The 25,355-nt window shown below is 39.5% G+C and overlaps 1 protein-coding gene across 7 annotated transcripts in view; it reads right to left on the bottom strand.

Annotated features, from left to right (window-relative positions):
* The window catches only part of rhea (Talin_middle and talin-RS domain-containing protein rhea), a 269,357-nt gene that overhangs the window by 2,166 nt on the left and 241,836 nt on the right, over nt 1–25,355 (bottom strand). For 6 of the 7 annotated variants that reach the window (XM_076177737.1, XM_076177740.1, XM_076177736.1 and 3 more), the window contains 12 exons: nt 21,761–21,917; nt 21,313–21,507; nt 20,767–21,033; nt 19,386–19,580; nt 19,106–19,264; nt 18,284–18,409; nt 10,324–10,440; nt 9,911–10,096; nt 8,554–8,764; nt 7,985–8,026; nt 4,198–4,325; nt 394–1,046 (listed from right to left, as the gene is read on the bottom strand). In XM_076177737.1, coding sequence (XP_076033852.1) covers nt 394–1,046; nt 4,198–4,325; nt 7,985–8,026; nt 8,554–8,764; nt 9,911–10,096; nt 10,324–10,440; nt 18,284–18,409; nt 19,106–19,264; nt 19,386–19,580; nt 20,767–21,033; nt 21,313–21,507; nt 21,761–21,917 — 2,436 coding nt within the window. The remainder of the gene's footprint in view (nt 1–393; nt 1,047–4,197; nt 4,326–7,984; nt 8,027–8,553; nt 8,765–9,910; nt 10,097–10,323; nt 10,441–18,283; nt 18,410–19,105; nt 19,265–19,385; nt 19,581–20,766; nt 21,034–21,312; nt 21,508–21,760; nt 21,918–25,355) is intronic. The other variant, XM_076177743.1, reaches the window with a different exon arrangement.

The following is a 25,355-nucleotide window of genomic DNA, read 5'->3' as shown; positions in this document are numbered from 1 at the left end:
CATAATGAAAACCTTACAAAAACATCAAAAGCCAAGGGAGTGTTCTCTGCCACACAGATATAGATATGGCCCACCTTCACCCAGAAATGTCTGGGAAAATACACAGAAGGCTTTCATGTAAGGGTACAAAGTGTTTGAGGAAGGGAGATATTGGATTAGCTTTCTGTTGATGTATTATCTATTGGGACTTATTTCTATTCCATTGAAGAATGGATCCTAGATCTAAGAGGAACTCAAATAACTAAGCCTCCAATTACTCTGTCATATGCTGAGCAAAATTGTCAGGCATTAACTTGAACAAATTTTACTTGGTATGCACTACTGATGGGATAAACTGATTTTAAATAATATGTCCATACACTTGAAAAAACTGAGAAAAAATAAAATGCTTACCTTGTGGATGATTCATAACCAGAGAGGTAGCCATCAGTGTCAGACATACCGGACTCATTCCCATCCTTATATTTGGCCTTCCTGAAGGCAACAAGTTTGGATCTGGCCTCTGCTAAATCCCTCTCAATCTTGAGGACCTCTTCTTTGATTTTAATTTCTTGAGCCATTCCTCCCACAAATCGTCGGTTCAGGATCAAAGTGCGCTCTTCATCGTTCTCAATGGCCTGCTGGGCAGCACGGACCAGGTTATCTGTTGCACGTTTGACAGCATTTCCAGCAGCCTGGAGGCGCTTAGTGGCCTGGGAATCTGGATCTGCCTTGACCTTACAAGCCACCAACAACTGTGCAGTGGAACCAGCCACCTGCTTGGCTGCAGAGATGAGCTTTTCCTCTGTGGCATGACCACGCACCATTGAATTGGCTGCCTCACACAGGGAATGCGTTGCTGCAGCAACCAAGCGAGCAGCAGAAATGAGTCCTTCAGACCACTGACCATCATCTGATGAGTAGGTGGGTCGCCATTTCACTTTGCCAAGATCAACGAGCTCACGTTGTGCAGAGGAAGCAGCTTTGACCAGAGCACCTGTTGCAGCAGCAATGGACTTGCAGGCCTCCAGGATGATCTCATCAAAATTGAGAGATTCATCTACCTCCTGTTGCAATGGTATAAAGTGTTATGATATTGTATTATCAAAGATTGATATATGATTGTTCAATTATTATCAATATTCAGCATTAAACTGTCATACCAATGAGAAGCAATGTTATTTGGTGCTATAAATATTCAATTTTATTTTCATAAACTTTGATGTGGCCACCCATTTATAAGAGGTAGACTCTTTCATATGAATGTATAAAAATCTTGCAAGACCCACAAATATCAACTAACCAATTTTATTTATAAGATTACATATTTTTGTTTGATTAATCGGCATATTATATACTGTTATATATATATATATAGAAAGGCACTGGGAGGTTATGCAGATTTATGGGATAGGAGGAAAGCTTTTGGGAGCTGTCAAGAGTTTTTATGAGAGTAGTAGAGCATGTGTCAGGATTAGAAATGGAGAGAGTGAGTGGTTTGAAGTAAAGGTGGGACTTCGTCAAAGATGCGTTATGTCGCCCTGGCTGTTCAACTTATACATGGATGGGGTGGTGCGAGAGGTGAATGCTAGGGTAGTGGGTCAGGGATTGGAGATGGTTAAAGAAAATGGAGAAAAGTGGGAGGTGAGCCAGCTGTTGTTTGCGGACGACACTGCGCTTGTGGCAGGGTCAGAGGAGGGATTGAGGAAGCTGGTGGCAGAGTTTGGGAGAGTATGTGATAGAAGAAAGCTAAAGATAAATGTGGGTAAAAGTAAGGTGATGAGATGTACAAGGGGTGAAAGTGGCAGTAGACTGGAAGTGAACATTAAGGGAGAGCGACTGGAGGAAGTGGATAGTTTTAGATACTTGGGTGCAAGTGTAGCAGGAAAAGGTGGAGTGAAGGTGGAGGTAGAATGTAGATTGAGAGAAGCGAGTAAATGCCTTGGTGGTTTAAAGAGTGGAATGGATGCGAAGAGGAGACTATATGAAGGAATGATTGTGCCAACAGCACTGTATGGGGCAGAAACGTGGAACATAAGAGAAGAAAAGAGAAGGAGTTTGAATGTGTTTGAGATGAGGTGTCTGAGAAGTATGGTGGGGGTTACTAGGCTGGATAGAGTGAGAAATGAGGAGGTGAGGAGGAGAACAGGGGTGAAAAAGGATTTGGGAGATAGGGTTGATGAAAGAATATTAGGATGGTTTGGACACATGGAAAGAATGAGTGAAGAAAGACTAGTAAAAGAGGTATGGAAGGCAGATGTGGAGGGAGTGAACATGAGGGGACGTCCTAGGATGAGGTGGATGGATGGGGTGAAGGGGGCTTTGGGGAAGAGGGGAATGTCTGTTGAGGAAGGAAGGGAGAGGACGGAAGACAGAGGTGAGTGGAGAATGGTTGTATATGGATGATGTTGTGACTGCATGAGGAGGAATGGGTGGGGGGGTTGGGGGGTAGGGTAGTATGTGTGAGTAAATTTTGACGCAGCCCGAAGGGATTTCTCCCCGTCCTCGCCTTATATGCAAAGGGGGACAGAGAGGGGGGGTCACCGATTAAATGAAGCGGCCTTGCTGTGGATGTACTGTGTCTTGCGACACTGCTTCTGACCCAGGGCGGTGGGCAAGGTGCAGGGATGACCCGTCATCCAGGAGGTGCTCAGATGAGAGGGAGGGTGGGAGGGGTGTGGAGTGTATTTAGGGATGAAATGGGTGGGAGTGTTTTTATGTCTTTCCCTTTTTGGCTACCTCCCTTGGAAGGGGGAAAAAGCCTTGGCATATGTATGTATGTATGTATGTATGTATGTATGTATGTATGTATGTATGTATATATATATATATATATATGTATATATATATATATACATATATATATATATATATATATATATATATATATATATATATATATATATATATATATATATATAAAGGCTTTTTCCCCTTCATAAGGGAGGTAGCCAAAAACTAAAGGCATAAAACCACTCCCACCCATTCCATACCCATCACACTCCCACTCCCCTCCACCCACATCCCTCCCTCTTATTTTGGCACCTTCTGGATGACGGGTCATCCCTGCATCTCGCCCACTGCCCTGGGTCAGAAGCAGTGTCACAAGACACAGCACATCACAGCAAGGCTGCTTCATTAAATCAGCGACCCCCACTCTCCATCCCCTCATGCAGAAAAGGAGAAGTCGGGGAGAAATCCCTTTGTGGTGCATCAAATTATTTCTCATACATAATCCCTCACCCCCCCATCCCCCACCCATTCCATCTCATGCATCACATCATCATACATATGAGGTGGGATGGGTGGGGGATGGGGTGTGAGAGAGTATGCATGAGAAATAAATTGACGCAGCCTGAAAGGATTTCTTCCTGTCTTCTCCTTTTCTGCAGGAAGGGATGGAGAGGGGGGTTACCGAATTAATGAAGCAGCATTGCTGTGGATGTGCTGTGTCTTGCAACACTGTTTCTGACCCAGGGCAGGGGACAAGATGCAGGGATGACCCGTCATCCAGGAGGGAAGAGGGTAGAGGGGACTGGAGTATGTAGGGGATGGAATGGGTGGGAATGGTTTCTTTGCCTTGTCTTTTGGGTATCTCCTGTGTATCTTGTACAATTCCCTGGGTTAGAAGCAATGCAGCATGACACAGCACATCCACATCAAGGCTGCTTCACTTAATCAGTGACCCACCCTCTCCATCCCCTCATGCAGAAATACAGAAGATGGGGAGAAATTCCTTCACCCTGCATCAAAATATCCTCCATACTACCTATCCCCCTTCCTTGCAGCACAGTATCATCTATACACAGCCATTCTCCATTACCCCTATCTCCTCTCTTCTATTTCAACCCTATCTCCAGGATGTTAATGCTATCTGCAAACAATTAATGGCCTTAAAATATATTTTTGATGAACATAGGCCATCTGTATAGAGAAGGATGCCTGTACACTCAGCCTTACCTTTATTACAATGTTCATTGGAATATTACCTTCATCTCCACTGCTACACATGCTTTAGGTGTATGTACACTATTCTATGATAATATGTCTGATTCTTAGTTGAGATAAGTCAACAACCAAGAATATCAAACATATCTCACAGTATAGTGTGTCAGATGTCTTCGGAACAGCTTGCTTCTATACCATCATCTACATTAGACAGATTCTAACTAAAATATTACATGAATTATACAAAGAGGACCCTACTGAACACCTCACCTTTGTCTCTGTGCGCCGTGGCCTTAGAGCCATGAGCTTGCGCGCTGCGGCATCAATGGAGTTAGCAGCACCAATCAATTCACTCTCAGCAATGACAGTTGGGTCATCGGGGTCCTCCCAATCCTCTCCTGCAAATACCAAGACTCGATAAAGAAAGAAATTACAACGAGTTTGACAACCTAGAGGTGTTACCTTCACCACACCATGTCTAAAAGGGATATTAACTGGCTAAAACTATCAAGGGGGGGGTCAGTTATTTTTGGGATCAAACTGATATTCTTGTTGGTTGAAACAGAACAGTGAATAAAAACAAAAAAGAAAAGAAATTAGCAAAAGAAATATTCATTATGTCAGCAATCATGTGTACTAAAAAAATCAACCTTTGAATTATGCTTTCATACACAGTGGGAACTATTACAACAATATAAATATACACAGATGACAAACAGAAGGCAAGTATGAAAGGGCAGAATATACAAATAATATATATATATATATATATATGTATATGTATACATACATACATATATATATATATATATATATCTATATACATATATATATATATATATATATATATGTATATATATGTCTGAAATATAGCAACCAATACAGTATTGGCAAACCTTGGTATATGATTGTTATTCATTTTTTCACATTATTTTTCAACAAGTATGTACACAGTGGTGTGCCATTTCCTAATTCAAGATGTGTAAACAGGGACCAATGACAGCTACCTGCACGTGGTAGTCCTACAAGATGGACAGTGAAGCTGCCCATTTTCAAAACCCATCAACCTCTTCACCTCCATCAGGAAGTGCAGCCCTTAGAGGTTGACTTTTGGTCTCTAGATTGGGTTCAAGATCTTTCTGCGTCAACTTCAGCTGTGTTCCTACACTTTTCCACACATGGAGAGTTAGCAACCGGCACCTGTTCTCCTCTCCCTACAAGCCAGTGACATGGAAACAGTCCTACAATGATTCAACACAGACAGCAGTCCAAGGTTTCTTCCCAAAGAGATCTGTGGGAAGTTCTGAAGACCACTGCCCGGCACTGTGGGGCTGGTTTAGTGAAATGCAAGGCAACAATTGATTGGGTTGTGTAAACACGTATTTGTTGTTTGTGTCATATTAATTTATGGAATGAAATATGGTGTGCATTTAAGTTGTGAAATAAGCTACTTTTGAAAAAAAGCATGTAAATGATGCCCATCATTTATTAAGAAAGGAATTCACCCCTGTGCTGGCAGATGAAAGCCCAGCAGCATTCTGCAGTTACTAAATTGTAATATACATGGCCTTGATCATGGGAAAAATAATGGAGACAACTAGATGAAATACCAAAGAACATCACTTACAAAGCTCAAACAATACATGAATTCAAATCTAAATATGATAATTGGAAATTAAAGATATAGATTAAGTTGGAACCATACATGAATTTGAGTCTAAGTTTGTTAGAAAATTAGAGAATAGGAGACGGGACCCAACAAGTGTAACTCCTTTACTGTATATTACAATTAAGTCAATACTCGTCTAAATGTTCTTGCATGACTAACCTTCTACAATCTTTAAATACAGTTATTTCAAACTACAACAAAACGAGGGGATGGCGATTCGAACCCCACCACCGGCGAAGTTGAACCAAAGGCATGGTTCATTAAATTCCAAACTACAAAGCCCTCTGTAAGGGGCACCATCCTAGCCTCCTGATAGGGGGGAGTTTGTGACGTTAAACCATATCACAAAAAAACAAAGAGTGTAGATTTAACCTCTTCAATAAGAGTCAAATATTTGCTCACGCATCAGATTGCCTGATGTACGATGATGTATCACAATAAGCGCATTACAAAATATAAAGTTACTGCTGTTATATTCGTTCTCTTTCACCCTGAATAAATATGTCGCACAAAACATGATCAAGTTTGATCACAGAATATAGGGATTACTCAGTTACAACTACAAAATAAATATAATCAGGAAACCAACACCGGCATCCTTGTATTCCCCACCCACGGCTCATGACACATACATAGGCATCATCCTAAGCATGATGTTAATATAACTGGGAAAGAGGGGTGGTGGATGGTAGTGGAATGGGGATAAAATGTGTGGGAATGGAATTCTGCCTTTTAACTTTGGCTATGTCCCTGGTAAGGGGTAGAGAACCCTTGGTATATGTATGTATGAATACAGGTTATTTGGAAAAGCTTTAACTAAAGTGGAGAAGGAAAATTATCTTGGTTTAATTATCAGTAATGACCTTAAAAGACCTAAGCATTGTATTTATGCTTCAAAGAAAGTAAACAAGATATTTGCATTGGTAGCACATTCTTTTGATGACTTTAAAATCCAGTATTGAAATATGTTGGTGCATGAGTGATGGCTGGAGAAGAATGTACACTCAGGTGAGAACCTATTGCATGAGAAGGATGCATAAGGGATGAACTCGCAATATGACAAGGACCTGTACACACCATGTGTGGTTGACTGTGTCTGGGAACACATCTCCATTTAACCTACGTTATAGCATATTTAAGATAATTTTTCCAAGAATGCAACCCTACCATATAACAAGGTTTGCCTATATATGCTGAGGAGGTTCAAAATGTGCAGTCTTGATCAGTCACCAAGTACCTACACCAATAAGGCCAATACCTCCATAAAAGCAAAACAGTTTATAACTTTTATTTCCAAAATGAGCCACGGATATTTAAAGGAATACAACTATATCATCTACATATTCCTATAAAGTGGTGACACAGGACAGAAGTAAAAATAATGATGATAATTATAATGATAATTATTATTAGTATTACTATTATCATAAAGCATACTTAGTTTGTTCTCGTCTGTTCTTTCTTCACCAAGCATAGGGAAATTACTTTGTTCTATCCTAATTTATCCAACTATCTTTTGTATGTAGATCTCTAATGATGGCAGATCCACAACAAATTCAGTGTTTCATGATTTCTCATAAACAACTGATCACAATCCGATGTTCATAATTCATCCCTTTTCTGTATCACTTTCTTGTTAATTCCTTTTGGAGTCAGTCACCTAATTTTTCTTCCACCTAATTCCCTCTAGCTGATCTCCACACTTTATTTGTTCAATGTTCTATCTTATCTGTAGATCTTCTTTCACCTTTTCTGTTTAACAATTGTTTTTTCTCTCCTCTTTCACTAGCTGAATTCCTTTATATTAATTTTCACAATGGAACATTTTGGAAATAAATTGTGCCTGGAAGGCAACATACTACACAGGATATAAACTTGGACAACTAAGGCATCTGGAGAGCTATAAAGGCAGGAGAGCAGACATAATGACACAAGTGGAAGGTAAATGAAAGAAAAGAGGCTATTACAGCTAGCAGGATAAGGCTACATGGACAATATAACTACAGAACAAACATCTAGGTAGCTTCTACAGGTAGAACTCCTTGGCTTGAAGAGAGACAGGAACAGCTCAAGCCAGCTTAGCAGCACAAGTGGCTACAAACAATGGCTTGTATGTACACAGCTGAAAAAGAAAACACTTTGACCTGAAATTGGGTCAAAATGCCAAAAGTGGATGGTTTTGCTCTCAATGATAAAAAGTTAAACAGGCCTAAATGAAAGTCTTCAATAAGACATAATTTTTTTTTCATAAATATAATTTATGAATAACCATCCAGTTTTGAATTTCACTACATATATCTACAAGATCAATACAGCAGAATCCCATCTGACAGGTGTCCAAAATGCAGAAGTGAACCTCATGCGCACAGAAATACAGGTCAAACTCACCACTTGGGGGACTTAGCCCTGCCTCACGCCAATTGAAGTTTGCTGTGGGGAAAGGTGGCATTGGTACATAATTGACAACAACACCATCTACCTTCTAGTACTTGCAACCTACCATATCACTCCTCTTGCCTGGTTCCTCAACATAGGAAACATCAAATGATTTATACTGGGAAGGGTAAAAGGAGTGATATTAGGCTGACACCAAATGTGAAACCTTCCAAAGCCCATTTGAGTACATGAAACCCTTACTAATGAACTGGCATGCCAAGTATCAAATACAAACACAGCAGTGCTCATAACATGAAGTATCATGCTGCTGATCTGTGCAACCTACATGATGAATGTTTGTGAGCAATGTATCAAATCCAACTAATCTATGCCAAACCACACAAGCAAATTACCACCAAGGGTACAGCCTAGAATAATCCGAAGCAAAACCCAACAAAATAAGATTCAACTATTTAGAGTCAAATCTCCCATAAGAAACAACTGCACTGGTACTACACTTCACTGCTACCGAACGCATGCGAGTCACAAGGCACCAGTGGTGGACTCAGAACCATACTTACCCTTCAACAATTCTGCTGAAGCCACAACATCGGTAACATACTGAGCAATCTTGCGTGACACGGTAGTAAGCATCTGACGAGCCTCAGGACTTGGTTTGTGTGTCAAGTGCATCACCATCTGCAGCAGCTCTCGGTATTGCACAGCTGAGTCGTGACCTGCAGTCATGACCTTGGACCGAACCTCATATGTCTCTGCACACCATGCTGCCGCCTGAAAAATAATCAACCCATTAACTCTTGTGCCATTCAAACCTGCTGTTTTCAATTCAACTTTTCAGCCATTACCTGTACTGGTAAATGGTTAAACATGAATGATTTTGTTGGAGCTCATGGATACAAGACCGTACTTCCTCCTTAATCATGCTTCCTTTATAACTTGTCTGCAAGGGAAACCACTGGCAATCGACTGATTGATTCACATCCGCTCCTCTGTTCACTGCCATGTGTGATCCTAAATACTAAAAGCTCTCCACCTCCACTGGCCTCTCACCCATCACATTTAATCTGTGACAGTCATCTCATTCCCTGTTCTCCTCATTGCTTTACTTTAGCCCATATTTACTCATAACTTTCATATCCTACACACACACTTCTAAACTTTTTCACCAACAACATCAGTCTCTCCTCAGAACCCACCACAAGTTTATGGGGATCTTGAAGTAACAACTGGTTCACTTCACACATCTTTTCACTCTCACCTGCTAAATTCAAACATCTGTCTAACACTCTTGCATTAACTTCCTGTACAACTCCCTCACCACCATGGTGCCATACAACCCTGTAGCAACCCATCTTCACCTCAAACTACTTACTCTCTCCATTCCTAGCCATCATACATGCCCTAAAAACTTTTGACTACCTCAATTGACTTCCTCCTATTCCATTACCATGAGTTGCTGTTGGCTTCCTCATTGACCCTCTTAATCATCTCAATTAACAGATGTCCATACACCTTACTATCAACACTCAGAAAAATGATCCCTCTAAAACTACTCCATTCATACTTGTCTCCCTTCCCCTTATATACCTGAACTACACATGCAATACTCCAATCCACTGGAATACTTCCTTCCATAAGACATACATTGAACAATATCACCAGCTACTCCACTATTACTACTCCACCATTTGTCAATATCACATTTCTGCACCATATAGACTAAGTGTCCCCATATACAAGACACCTGGTGATCTTCAGAGTCCAAATGTTAGTATTTTGAACTACGGAACTAAAGATATAGGATTATATTAAGGACCTGCCTCTGTCTTGTGAAACCACTTATAAATAACTGAAGAAAGTCTACAATATTGGGTCACTGAATTCTGATTTTGCATATACAATGAATTCCAAGTTTACCTTGCAGGTGGTTAACATGTCAGAAATGGCCTTTCTGCCCATGTTAGCAGCAACAATGATGTCATCTTGCTTGCAGCTATTGCCAGCACCCACTGCCTTTGCTGTGGCCAGTGTGATGGGTTTAGTTACCCGCACCAAGTCTTCTGGGGTTGCTTTCGTCTTTGGAGCTTCATCAGAATCAAATGCCTGCAATGTCAAATTGATTAGTATTCTGTGAAAAAAATACATAAATTTTCATTACAACCAGACATTTACTTGCCTTCTTTATTTCACAAATCATCTCCACATCCACTTCTCTCTTCACTTCCAAAAGTAATCCAAAATACTTGAAACTCTCCACTTCCTCCACCTTCTCACTCTTCACAAATAAAAACAAAAAAAATTGGTGTTACTATAACTTCAGTAAACCTTACCCTGATTTCTTGTGCAATGGCCTCAATTGTGGCCTCCAAGGCACGACTTCCTCTAGTATGCTCATCCTCAACTGCCTTTACTGTCTTCAGCAAGGAGGTCACATTTGTCACCATTACCTGTGGACATATAACATGCAGCATGTACTAAGACTTTCTGCGATACTAATAAGTGAATATATTAAATTCAAATCAACATCCCTAACATTCAATAAATTTACATTATATTCATATACATTACCATTATTTAAAAGGGTGGATAACATCTTACATATTAATACATCTTTACACATCCTACCATTAGGGCTGCATCACTACGGAACTAAAATATGTTAAATCTAAGCAGGTTCACTGTAGCAGCCAAGGCATTCCAGGTACTTCAAACCATTAAAAAATATGTAATAATTCTCCTGAAACTATTCAGCTTTCCATACAGTGATACTGAAAAGTCTTAACAAGATAACCATTCCAAACAAAGGGCTACAGTTGTCACTAAACATAAAATAACTGGATTCCACAAACTGACAAATGTCTATCTCTGGGCTTACAAGCAATATTATCAATGATAAAATTAGTGTCATGCTGTTATTGTGTACATATATTGTGTTAATGCAATGTATGTGAGAGTTTCTCAAATCCTGGGCCAGACATGTACACACAATGTTGACACAAAGGGAAAACTGTTAGTATCACGCATAGTCCAGGGACCTCACCTTCCAGACACCTCCATCTCAGCACTGATTCCTTGTAAGCATAACATCAACTAAATTTGGTACGTTGGTGTGCAAATAAAAATTTACATAAAATAACTTGTCTTTTAATTTCTTTCAGGAAGTGTTTTGAAATGGGTACAGCTTTTGAAAAAATAAATGGGTTTTAAATTACCTAAATTACCAAAATCACAGCATTACTGCCTATCAAGAGGGTACTTATATATTTTTTCCTTTCTAAAATGCCTATGAATTACAACATGCTTGACCCAACACAGAACACACTCACTCTACATATGTATATATTTACTTATATGTTATTTTCTTCATCTTCCAGTACTGTCTTCACTTTTAGCAGAAATTGTTTGGCTAAAAGCAACCTTCTATGGGGAAAATAACATCTTAGCCCCTCACTTCCCATCCCTTTTCCTACATGTATGGGTGTGCCCATGGAACTAGCAGCAGATGTGTTATCCTTGTACCGTAGTATGCATGTCCATCCAGCAACACAATTTGTTACCACATACTTCCCTGTGCTAAACACCACAGAATAAATGTTTCTGTTACCCTAGTTTGAATATAGAAGGAACTGTTGGTAATTTATTTTGCTGTATTTAGTATGGAAAGGTGTGGAGGAACCTGTCTGGCAACATGATTTCCTCTTTCACCTCTCCCATGCTAAACATGGCAATAAAAAATTCTAAGTTACCTTAGTTGAATATGCAAAGATTTGTTGGTGATTTACTATTTTGAATTTAGTATGGAAGGGGTGGGAGAGCAAATTATGTTGCCAGACAGGACCACTCTGCATATATACTACAAGGATAGAGTGTCTATTGCTTGCCACATGTTGGCTGTGTACTGTTGTTTCTTTATATCCGAGGCCAACAATCAGCTGACAGGTTGCATTTATTTCCACAGCCAATGCCACGAATTTGTTTTATAAATCTGTACTGTTTTATTTACTATATAATTTCAATATTTTCTATTTTGTTTTATATAGTACAAAATCAATTACCTTGAAAAAACACTAGTTTCTTTTTCAATACATTTTAATTTTATGAAAAGCAATCTATTGCGATTTCTATGCCAAAGTTTAGCTTACTTCTATCCAAGAATGATCATATTCACAGACACATGCACTCATAAATTCCTTCACATCCTTCTACTACCTGTACTTTTGATTTACAACATTCCCATAGAAGCTAAACACATGATATTGCCTTTTTTATTTTCGGAACTTGAAAGTTTCATTTGATCACTAGTAACATCATAATTACATCTGAAGAAATCATAATACATCTGAAGAAATCATAATTAGTAACTCACTTGTGAATGAAAATTTAGTTAAACAGATAAAACAAGCAAAGAAAGAGCAGGCAGTATTAAGCGGTTAAATGTTAAGAAAACAACATATCTAAATTGTTACTGGAATATGGCTAGTATTAGAATAAGTCCACTGGCTAATATTATATACGAACTGCATAATCTAATTTCTAATAAGAGCCAAATCTGTGTATTGAACCTCTGATTTAGCAGAGGTTACGAGAATCAGAACTGTCAATCGCAGTTACAGTTAGTAACTGTCCAACTTTACTGATTTTTTTTCTATCTTGTTTACAGGAACAGCAGTGCAGCACTGCATTGACAAGAAATCCTCATTAGCAGTAAATGAAGGTGGAGACAAAGCTCCCACCTTAAAGAGACCAAGCTTCCACCCTTCTGCACTTCTCAATGAGGGTGCAGTCTTGAGGGCTGGCACTGCATTACAGTTCTTGACCAGGGGTGAAATCTTGACCAACTATGGGTCTGACAAATGGCTGTCACGAAATTCTCTTGAACCTGGGGCTTTACCACCAAGTTGTGTGCTGTCCACAGTACAGTGTGACAGGATGCACAGCAAATGACAATAATTATTGCCCTAGATTTCAGTAGCTGGAATCACTACAGCAGCTTGCAACAGTCCTTAAACCCTCCCATAAATCTCTCTGGGGGAAAAAATTAATATCTGCATTATAATACTGTGTGGGTCTAGGACAGGTAGGGGTTGCTTGGATCAGATTTTTGTGGTAAAGCAGATGAGGAACGAGGAGGTGAGCAGGAGAGTGGGGGTGGAAAGGAAGTTGGGAGATAGGGTTGATGGAAGAGTATTGGGATGAAAAAAATGAATGAAGAAATATTAATAAAAGAGGTGTGGAAGGCAGAGGTGAAAGGAATGAACATGAGGGGGCAACCAAGGATGAGATAGATAGATGGGGTAAAAGGGGCACTGGGAAAGAGGGGAATGTCTGTTGAGGAAGGAAGGGAGAAGACAGAAGATAGGGTTGAGTGGAGAATGGCTGTGTATGGTTGATGCTGTGATGCATAGAAAGGAGTGGATGGGAGATAGGGGGGTGAGGGAGTATGTGTGAATGTTATTTTTGATGCAGCCTGAAGGGATTTCTCCCAATCTCTTTTTCTGCATGAGGGGACAGAGGGGGGGGGGTCACCAATTAAGTGAAGTGGCCTTACTGTGAATGTGTTGTGTCTTGCTATATTGCTTCTGACCCAGGGCAGTGGGCGAGATGCAGGGATGACCCATCATCCAGGAGGAACCAAGATAGGAGGGAGGGAATGGGGTAAGAGCGGATTATGTAGGGATGGAATGGGTGGGAGTGGATTTTATGCTTTTGTTTTTTGGCTACAGCCCTTGTAAGGGGGAAATAGCCATTGGTATATGTATGTATGCATGTATATATATATATATATACAAACACACACACACATACATCATCCAACTGGATAAAGATATATATACTTTTGTGTATATATATAAATGCACAATGTATACACATATAAAATGTGGCTGCCTTGATCACAACATAGCTGAAATGAAGAGAGCAGAGCTGGGAGCAATAAAGAAGTTGGTGCTACAGGTGCCAGATAGTGGAAGGATAAGGCATCAGTCAAACTTTGAAAGATGTGTACAAGTATAGGAAAGTGAAAATACATGAACCTGACCAAAACATGGTAACTCCCTTTCAAACTAGGCAGAATTGTTCCTCTTCTTGTGTCCACCACTTGGCCATTTGAGTCATCCCCATATCATTATCTCCTTCAGTAGGAAAGGGATTAATCATGGTATGAAACAAAAGTAGAAAGGTGAGAGAGTATTTTGGGGAGTGCTTAATAGGTATGTTGAGAGGAAACAAGCAATCAAACAGGAAATACAAGTAAAAGCAAAGAGGGCTATAGGACCCTTGAATATGCAAGAAAGGCAGAAAAGTGAAAAAAGAAAGAGAAAAAAAATAGGAAGGGGAAACTTTGAAAATATTGTTGAGCCAATGTCCTTGTGTATAGGAAACATGACTACTGCTAGCGCTACAATAAGTAAGAATGATGGAAAGTATCCAGATTAACAAACTTGAGCTTACATGAGATAAAAAGATGAAATATAAAGTGACTCCAGGAGGAAACATGGCCCAGACAATGCAGAGATAATATATAAAGAAATGTATGTGGAATAGGAAAAATGTATGAGAGAATTAAGAAAAAATAAACAGATGTGAAAGATTAAAGAGTGCTTGGCAAAAAAAAGTTCTAAATGTGGAAAATTTGAGATGGATAGTGCCAGCAAAGGTTAAATAGTAAAGCGATTGAAAGATCTTTCTATGCAGTGAGTGAGGGGCACAAGCTTAAAAGTGGAAGCAGAAATGAAAGCTTGTCAAACAGAATATTTATGTGGAGGATAATTTCCTGCATCCTTTGAAATATGTGTCCCTTTTTTGCCAGGCTTCTCTCGCTATAAATTGGGGAAAGTACTGGTAGATGAAAGAAAACATATGTGTATATTGACATACATATGGACACACGTGCATACGCATACACACACTCACACATTTGCACACATACACACACGCACAAATACAATAATTTCACTTCCTTTCCTTTGAAATTACATAATAATTTTTACATTATCCCTCCATTTCAAACAATCCTACAACTGCAATCATCAAGACTTGAAGTTTATTGTCAATGACAACTGTGACTATGGTTGACGAACAGTGCTAAGCAGATTCGATCATGATATCAGTGGCCAGATGGCAGGTGTCCGGGATGTGCTCGACGCTGAGAAGGCGAATCAGCTCCTCCTCCTGGTCTGACATGAGCCACTCTCTGTCTGACTCTGTGTAGTCCGACCACATCTGGGAAACCGGCAGAGAACCTTGATCCTAAGCCCTGGGCAGTGAACCTTCGACACTAAGCTTCCAACTTTCAATAGACAAAAGCTTCAACTATGCTGATTTCACTGCTGCACTGGGTTTTTCATTACATTGGTCAGAAATAAGTATAATTTGCCTGTATACAGGCTTAAGCTGTGACAAAGACTAGGCTCTCGGGTGAAATATAAACTCCAACCATCCAGAACTAAGGCAACTGTGCATCAAAGAGAAGGTGGACTGTGAACCTTAGTTCTCTGCCAGTAGCATATTTATTGGGGATTGTTAGCTACATGAACACACTCCGATTAAACAGTACTACTCAGGTGAATATTTTGTACATGATGAGATGACGATGAAAAAGAAAAAAAAAAAAAATGGGGGGAGTGAAATTAGCTTAAACTTGCTGCCCAAGCCAGCTAATACAAAAGTCCACCCTCCCTTAGCATGCAGTCAGTGTCTTCAACAAGAGAAAATTAGGTACCAGATGGTCTCAATTCCTGACAATGGAGACAGTGAAGCTTTTAGTAACTCAACTCTACAAGGTTGTAATCCTTTGGCAAGAACTTCAATACACTTCAAGTATTCCACTCTTGTGGCTATTTTATAATACTTTTAAAGTATAGATATGCCTGAGTATTTTCCAAGATGATCAACAAATAACAGATAAAATACAAAGTACTGTTAAAAAATTAAAACATATAATCAATTAAAATAGTTGGATTGTTAATCAAAACCAAAATACATCAGTCAGTAGAATTAGCTGTCATGAACTTGTCATCACCAATCATTCAGACAGAGCCTTTGGTATGAAACTATAATAATATTTCCACTTTAATTCAGAACAGAAAAAAATAAATGACAAACAAAATATATATCAAAAGCAACTGTACTTCACATAAGTGATTGTACCGAATGTCAGAAAGGAAGAGAGAATATGATGGGGGGGACTGGAGAGGAGGGACGACAGAAAAAGAGGGAAGATGTACATATGTAAAATCTGGAACCTTTACTTTTACAAAGGTGTTGCCTATTCACTTCATACTTCATTCGCAACATAGTCCTCCAACAGATACAGAAAATAGGTCTTTCTTTTTTTCTAAGTTAACAAACACTATGTCATATACATCTGCCCATTGTTACAGTTTCAAGTGAAGTATTAAAACATGTAGTCAGGTGTTTATACAGCTCAGCCTCTTCAGTCCAGTAATATGTTTGCCAAGATCTGTTATTTACATTATTATATTTTTATTTATTAATTTATCATTATTATGATTTTTTTTGCATCCGACCTAGATATGGACCAAAAGGTCTCCTGTCAGCATGCTCTGCCTTTGTAATCCTTTGCCTTTGTAATCTGTTCCACCCACAGAAAATTATTCAGGTAGAGGCATAAATTTTGACTTCAGTGGAAATTGTACCTCTACAGATCTCTTCAGCCTATTGTCATCCTTAATAGCTTTATTTCCGGACAAAAAATGTGATTTCAAATAACTGGACTGATAAAGTTGATTAAGGTATTTGAGAAAGTGTCAGTTATGTCATGAGTAAAGTGTCAGTATCTAGTTGAGCAACATAAATTACAATTATTACTTATTTCAACTCAACAGAATATCCCTAAACTTGTTTTGAATATTTCTTAATTTTATTTACTTATGTATTTAATTATTTATTTATCTATTTATCTTATTTTTTAATTTGTTTGCTTCCAACCCAGGGCAGTGGGTAAGATGCAAGGATGACCTGTCATCCAGGGGGAGCCAAGAAAATACAGTACTCATCAAAAGTATGCAACCCCCACCCCTTGTGATCACATATTTATGTTGAAAATAGGAAGGCATTTTCTGAGGTGGAATTATGTAGATAGAATGTATCTGGCAACACTCTGCCATCACATGATTTTAAGAATAAACTGGATGTGGAGAGATACAAAAATGGATCACTACGAGCATATCTCTCGTCCCGTAAAATAGAACTAGGTAAATACACTGGGCCAACAGAGTGGAGCATGAGGGAGAACCCAGTCAGTTGCTCCCACACTGACATGGGAAGAGAATTTACAGGTAACCCCTCTCTTTGGGACCTTGCCTTTTTTCACACTGTTTTTCTTCATTTCCCTAAGGTTTGTATCATTACCATGGCACCTACAAAGGAATTAACTAAATGATAATTGCCCAAGTCATTGAATTAAAGAAGGCAGGCCATGGAACTAAAGAAATCAGTGAAATGTTGAAGGTGGCCAGGTCCAAAGTCAGGAGATACATGGTGCAATTTCAGGAGGGAGGAAGGCTGGAGATACCATCTCAGTAACTTGGTATAGGGGATCCTAAGAAGACTTCTCCTTCAGAGATTTTGCTTTTGTTAGTGGATTTGACTCTAAAGTACACTTTATGATATTCAAAACCATTGGAGAAGTCTTCTTAGGATGCCCTATCATAGGTTTCTGGGATGATATCTCCAGCCCTCTTCCCTCCCAAAATCACACCATATATCTCTTGAATTTGGGCTTGGTTACTTTCAACATTTCACTGATTTCTTTAGTTCCATGGTCTGCCTTCTTTAATCCAATGACTTGGGCAATTATATCTTTAATTAATTCTTTTGTAGGGGCCATGGTAACAATACAGACCCAATGGAAATGAAGAAAACTAGTCTGAAAAAAGGCAAGATCCTGAAGAGAGGGGTTACCTGTAAATGCTCTTCCCACAGCAGTGTGGGAGCAACTGGCTGAGCTTTCCCTCAAGTTCCACTCTGTTGGACCAGCATGACAGCAGGGAGTTGCCAAATACATTCTATCTACATAATTCCTACATAATTTCACCTCAGAAAATGCTTTCCTATTTTTGTCATGAATAAGTGGCTGCAGGGAATAGGGGTCACATACTTTTGAAGAGTAGTGTAGGGAATTAGTGGTGGTGAATGGGAGTGGAGTATGTGGGGATGAAATGGGTGGGGGTGGGTTTATGCCTTTGACTTTGGCGACCTCCCTTGTAAGGGGGAAAAAGACCTTGATCTATGTATGTATGCACTTGTTAACCAATTTTTCTGTCTTACCTTTGCTGATTCCTTCAGTGTAGTCATAGCAGGGTCATGAATTGATTTACCCGATGCTGCCTTGGTGGCATGGATGAGGTCACCCAAAGCCATTGAGACATCCTTGACGGCATTGATAAGCATCACCTATTGGACAAAGAAATAAGAGACATATTACAAAATATTGCATACAGACATTAGGTAAGGTTGGCAATTACAACTCCTTTGGGTTAGAAGGACCAGAACTGCATCACTCATCTGTTTGTCATCAAATCATGCCATTCAGCCATAGCATCTCTTAATCAATTTTGTTGATGAGTTTTATTCATATATATGAGAAAGGGAAAGAGGAGATCTACTGACTATTTATAGAATCATGAAAGGAATGGAAGTCCTAGAGAGAGACAAGAGAAAAACAAGAGGACATGAAAAGAAACTCAAAAAGGATGATTAGGGGGAGAAATATGAAAAAGAATAGCTTCCCACACAGAGTGGTGGATATCTGGAATAAATTAGATAAGGCAACACTGTGTGTAAATACTATTCAAGAATTTAAGAACAAACTTGATGCTGAAAGATACAGTGATGGGTCACTACAAGCATAGCTCCCTTCCTGTATAATACAACCAGGTAAATACACACACACACACACCTTTGACCTATGTTTTGTGGCAGGGGACAGGGATGACTTTTATCCATGAGATGCTAAGATGGGAGAGGTTTCTTTTTAGATGGGTAGTAGGTGTATGTTTTGGCTCAGCCATCCACCCTTAGTGGTATGTATGTACATTTGTTTCTTTTGAGTGTGTGTGAAGTAGGGGGAGGAAACCATATGATGCCTACCTGAGCCTCAGGATTGTTTGATCCAAGAGATGTGGCTCCTGACTTTACAACTTCTGACAGTTGTACAATTGTGGTTACAGCATTCTGGGCAGCAACAGCAAGTTGTTCTTGAGAGGAAGCAGCACCAGCAACTAAAGTTTTAGTGTCTTCTACCAGGGCCTGCAAATTCAAACATTTATCATATGAGAATTGTATCACTCATCTACAGCACTTAATTTCATAATTTTAACCAGAGAATGAAAAAATAATAATAATAATACAGCACAGGAGTCTGTAATACCTTAGCAGTTTTTAGTATATTTTCTCTATGATCAGAGAAGTTTTCTTCTTCATTTTCTGCATTTAGTGTGCCAGCTGTTGCAAACATGATGGTTGTGTCCAGATCACCGATGATGCCAGAGACTGTGGAAGCAGCATTGATACAAGCCTGGGTGCCTCTTGACCCTGCCTGGAGAGCCGCCAGCACATGAGATACCTGCAATACAGAAAAACCATCAACCAAGGTCTCACCTGAGGAGGTTGTCACTTTATACATACATACGTATACCAAGGGTTTTTCCCCCTTACAAGGGAGGTAGCCAAAGTCAAATGGCATAATTTCACTCCCATCCATTTCATCCCCACCCACTCCACTCCCATTCACAACCACTCCCTCCCTCTTTTCTTGGCTCCTCCTGGATGACAAGTAATCCCTGCATCTTGCCTTTTGCCCTGGGCCAGAAGCAATGCAGCATGACACAGCACATCCATAGCAAGGTTGCTTTATTTAATCAGTGACCTCCCCCACTCCATCCCCTCATGCAGAAAAAGAGAAGATGGGGAGAAATCCCATCAGGCTGCGTCAAAATATCATTCATACATAACCATCTCCCTAAACCCTGCCATCCCCCACCCACTCCCTTTCATGTATCACAGGATCATCCATATACAACCATTCTCCATTCATCCCTATCTTCTGTCTTCTCCCTTCCTTCCTCAACAGACATTCCCCTCTTTCTTAATGCCCCTTTTACCCCACCCATCCATCTCATCCTTGGTTGCATCTCCTGTTCACTCCATCCACCTCTGCCTAGAAATACATAATGCTTGACACATGTCTTTATGGTTGAATAGGCTTCATTTGCTTATGATGTGGGTGTGTTCACCAGCCAGTCCACCATCACTGTACCTCCCTTTTTTAGACACTCCACATGACCGCCATCTAACCCAGGGGCCTTACCTGCTCTCATCATTTTAATAAATGCTTTCACCTTATCTTTTCTTATTTCTCCTCCATTTTCTCACTTATCATTGTCATATTCTTAGCACTTCCCACTAATTGATAAAAAAAAAAGAATAAAATAATGATTAAAAATGAATAAAAGAATAAAAAATGAATAATTAAATAATATAAATAAATTAATTTGACAGGGAACTGCATACATATACCAACAGCTTTTTCCCCTTTCCAAGGGACGTAGCCAAAAACAAAGACATAAAATCCACTCCCACCCATTCCATCCCCACACACTCCAGTCCCATTCACACCCCTCCCTCCCCCTTATCTTGGCTCCTCCTGGATGATGAGTTATCCCTGCATCTCACCCACTAGACATAATGTAGTAAGACACAGCACATCCAAAGGGAACTGAAATAAAATTAGATATGAAATAAAAATTCACCTTTTCTCCAACTAAGCGTGCGGCCTCAGCCAAATCTCGCTGTACAAAGGTGTCCTTGGGAGCAGCCTGGCAGTGCCCTCCTGTCTTGACTAAATCCATGCAAGACTGGCCCAGCTCATGTACACTTGACTTTAAGCGCCCTGCAACCTCTGAATTAGACGACTGACGAATGGCACCTGTCGAATCGGCTGAGAGGGAGTTGTACTGGTGTGACACGCTGGCAGCCAGATTCCCCAAGTGTGATGGGTCAGCAGAGGATTTGGCCACCTGAAATACACAGTCCAATAATTAAGAATATATATCTTTAACAATAGTCTTACAATCATCACCATTATCATGATCACAATTGAGTACATTTTTTCCGCAACATGACAGAGTTGTACAGTACCATCATCTATCATTATCATTATTAGATGAATGGGTACATTTCAAGGAGGAAATACTAAACAGCACAAAGATGGTATGGATTGGTATGTTAAAAAATAATGTGATTTAGGGTCTACAACAAGTTGTTTATGTAGTATATACTACACCCAGGATGCATACCATATCTTGGGCCAGTTTTGCAATTTCCTTAGCAGATGTAACCATTCTGGTCTGATAGTCAACGAAACTCCAGTTTTCATCAGAGCCAATCAAAGTGGGGTCATCAATGCGGTTCATGGCAGAAGTAATCGAGTCTAATAAGCCTGAAACTACACCAGCTTCAGTAGCAATAGTCTCCACTGTGGACAACAGTTCCTGTAAGAAGAGACATATCAGTATTAATATATCAAAAAGTTGATTTTTGTATCAGTGTTCAGATATGCACCATTCATAAATATACTAAAATAACTGTGCATACGTAAAAAGTTGACTATTTTTCCAAAGTAGACAAAAATACATCTGCAAATCCTTGAGTAATTTTTCATGCTGAAATTTTTTATGCACACACCAATACTTATCACATTCATAAACAGCTATTCGAGTACTGATACACTTAATCCATCCTTACCATTAGTGTTTCTTTCATTGTGTCTGCAGCATCATCTACATCTGGATGAGCATGTGTAGCCTTTGGATTGCCACCCACTTCCTTGGCAGCATAAATAAGCTGAAGGGCGCATTCTGCGACCGTTTTGGTTTGATCCAAGAGACACATCTGCTGCTTACTACAATAAGATAAATAAATAAACAAATAAATATAAATAATGATAGATAGGTCAAACAAATAAATAAAAAATATGGGTATGTGTCTCTTGGTTTCATTTAGATGGGGCATTCTGTATGAAAATCTGTAAATGCCTGTAATATCCTCTAGATACAAATATTTTAGTTACTTCTAAAATTGGTTTTAATTAATTATAATAGTATTTTCACTTTATCATTATTTCATTTTGTAACAATTGAAGGTTTTTGCACCAAAATTATGTAACATTACAATAATAGACAAGATGCAGGGATGACCCGTCATCCAGGAGGTGCCAAGATAAAGAGGGAGGGAAGAGGGCGGAGGGGAGTGGAGTGTGATAGGGATGGAATGGGTGGGAGTGGTTTTTATGCCCTTGTTTTTTGGCTACCTCCCTTATAAGGGGGAAAAAAGCCTTTGGTCTATGTATGTACGTATGTATGTACAATAATAGATGATGATATGGTTTAACGTCACAAACTCTTCCCATCGGAAGGCTAGGACGGTGCCCCTTACAGAGGACTTTGTAGCGTGGAATTTAATCAACCATGCCCTTGGTTCAACTTTGCTGGTGGCAGGATTCGAACTGCCATCCCTTTGACCTTCACCGCAAGTAACAACGCCCTAACCCGCTCAGCCAGCAAGCTTCCCATTACAATAATAGAATGTTCCTAAATAGTCAGCAACACTGTTTATTTACATATAAAAATCTTACCCCTCTTTCATGTAAGTAACTTTTTAATGGCATGTTCACAGTTTCAGTAATATCCAGTCAATCACAAAGTTTTCTTTTACCATTTATTACAACTGGATCTGGAGGATGTTATAGGAGTATTGCAAGAGCTTGTGCTCTTGAGGGGACTGAATAACCCATGATAACTTGTATATCAACTATATGGAATATACTGTTACACTGTAGATATTTAAAACCTATAAATTTTTGCCAAGTGCAGATCAATCAAAGTTTGGCGCACAATATCCAAGCCAGAAACTGACTCTAGAGCAGGCAAGGAGTTACTGGCAACAGATGGCATTGCAGGATTGAAACCAAATATTAATTGGTTTGGGCTAAGCTGGAATTATTTGCCAATGCATTATGGGCTGACACCGCCCAAGCCAAGGCTACATTGATATCACACTTCATATCCGCAAATACTTTTAGCACTGTGTTGCCAACTGTAGTGTTCAATTGTTCACATGTGCCATTGCTCCAGGGACTTTCTGCAGCAGTGGTTAAAGTTTTAACACCAAATAGATCGCCAAGTGCTCTCATATCACTATTATTAAATTCTGGTCCATTGTCAGAGAGAAGTTTCCTCAGAGCACCTGACAATGAAATTCAATTTCTGAAGACACTGCCAACCACTGTCTTAGCAGACTTGTTGGTGATGGCTGATGCCACACAATATCTTGTAGCAAGATCTATGACAAGAAATAGATGTTGTCATACCCATTACAGATCCATTGCAATTATTTCATTAGATTTCTCTGCCATCTGCACATTGACAACTGGTCTAGATTTTGGGCGTTTATACTTTATACATACTTTACAATTTTTGGTAACATTTTTAATCTGTTTCTTCATGTCCCTCTCCAACATTTCAGCATTTTGCAGCATCCTATTTAATCTCTCCACACCCAGATGGCCAAATTAAGATTAAGTTTTAAAGCAGTTTTACTGCTATTTGGAGAAGCCAGCAATACATTCTGGATCCCTGGTTCCAGTCACATGAAGAGTGGCAACATGTAGTGACCTGTCGATGCTACCTTCAACTTCACCGATTTATTCACAATCTTCACTGAATCCTTACCAAAATCAAGAAACATTTTCCCTTTTTTCATTGACTGCTTAATAACCAGAAGTGGAAGATTACATTCAATAACATCAGTTGATAGCTACAGTATTGCACCTCCAATCCAACATAGAAATACTACATGTTTAATGGATCTATACTGTAGGTTACACTATCAGCAAATGTAAATGTACTTTTAGATTTTTCTTCTCTCACCATGGCCAACTCATCATCACACAGGCTGCTCAAGTAATTATCCAACCACTGTTGACCATTAACTGTAGTTGAACAACTGGTATCCAAAATACCACAGTTTCAAGACTCCTTAACTAAATGCATAATCTTGGTCTGTTTGACATTTTCATCATTGGTATATCCAACAAATACTGACATTTGTATCATATGCTCCTCACTATTACCACCAGTATCTCGTTCATCAGCACCCCTAAATAATACCTCATTATTCTCGTACAAATGCGGACAATATCGAGCCCAATGGTAACTCAAATCACATATCACACATTGTGAAACTTGGCCATCATGACCCAGAGGACTGAGTCTTTGATTAGTCCCTTGATCACTCAAGTCAACTTGTGTCGACACTGGTGCTCCTCTTCCTCTTCCTCAAAATCTGTATTTCTGTGATGATCTATGTGCTCACTGTCCATAGGTGGCATAATAGACCTCTTTATTATTGCCACAAAAACCATGCTCAGCTTTAATGCTTGAGGGACACATCTATGTCCACATCTGACTCCTGAGTTGAGTGCACACTCAATTGCTGACCAAGGACACATTTTAAAGTAGATTTCATATTAGTATAGTTGATTTCGGAGATAGCTGACATCACAATTTGAGTCTCACACTCAGCCAAATTGCTTGAAGCAAGAAGCATAGAAGCCATCACAGAGTCCGGCAGTGTCATTCCCTCCTGTGTACACTTAAAGTCTCTATGTTCAGATTCACTCACATTTTGATGTATATTGATGTTGACCTTTATCAGGCAAGAACAATGTGTCCAATTTCTCAATAATGCTCTTTACACCATTTTCACTCTTAAGAACTGTTAATTCAATTTCAGAAGATGCTGTCCTAGCCCAGCCAGTTAATGACAAGTATATAGCCAATGCCTGGTTATCTATAGCTAAATCAGTTAACTCACTCCATTTCCTTATATACTTTTTCCAATTTTCATATTCAGATTCCTTATCAAACTTAGGAGGGCACTTAGAAGAAGCCATAACTACACTCTGCTACCAGTATTAGACCAATCTTGCTCCAGTCACCTCTTCCTTTACACTGAGGACCCAGCACTCCACATAGCAGCTCAACAACACTGCCACCTAGTGTCTGTTCACTCAACCACACAAAATCCAACATGGCTGCCCTCAGCCAAATGACAACACATGAACACTCCAACACTTAGCATACTAGGATGCCAGTGTCCTGAGGCACAAATTGATATACAAGGATGCCAGCATCGATGTCCTGATTATATTTGTTTTGTAGTTGTAGGAGGTGCCAAGATAAAAGGGAGGGAAGAGGGTGGAGGGGAGTGGAGTATGTTAGGGATGGAATGGATGGGAGTGGTTTTTATGCCTTTGTTTTTTGGCTACCTCCCTTGTAAG

This window comes from Oratosquilla oratoria, chromosome 41, assembly GCF_046742065.1.
Source record: "Oratosquilla oratoria isolate Oo_2021 chromosome 41, ASM4674206v1, whole genome shotgun sequence".
NCBI classification, from domain to species: domain Eukaryota; kingdom Metazoa; phylum Arthropoda; class Malacostraca; order Stomatopoda; family Squillidae; genus Oratosquilla; species Oratosquilla oratoria.
This window is presented reverse-complemented; position numbering and strand designations above follow the sequence as displayed.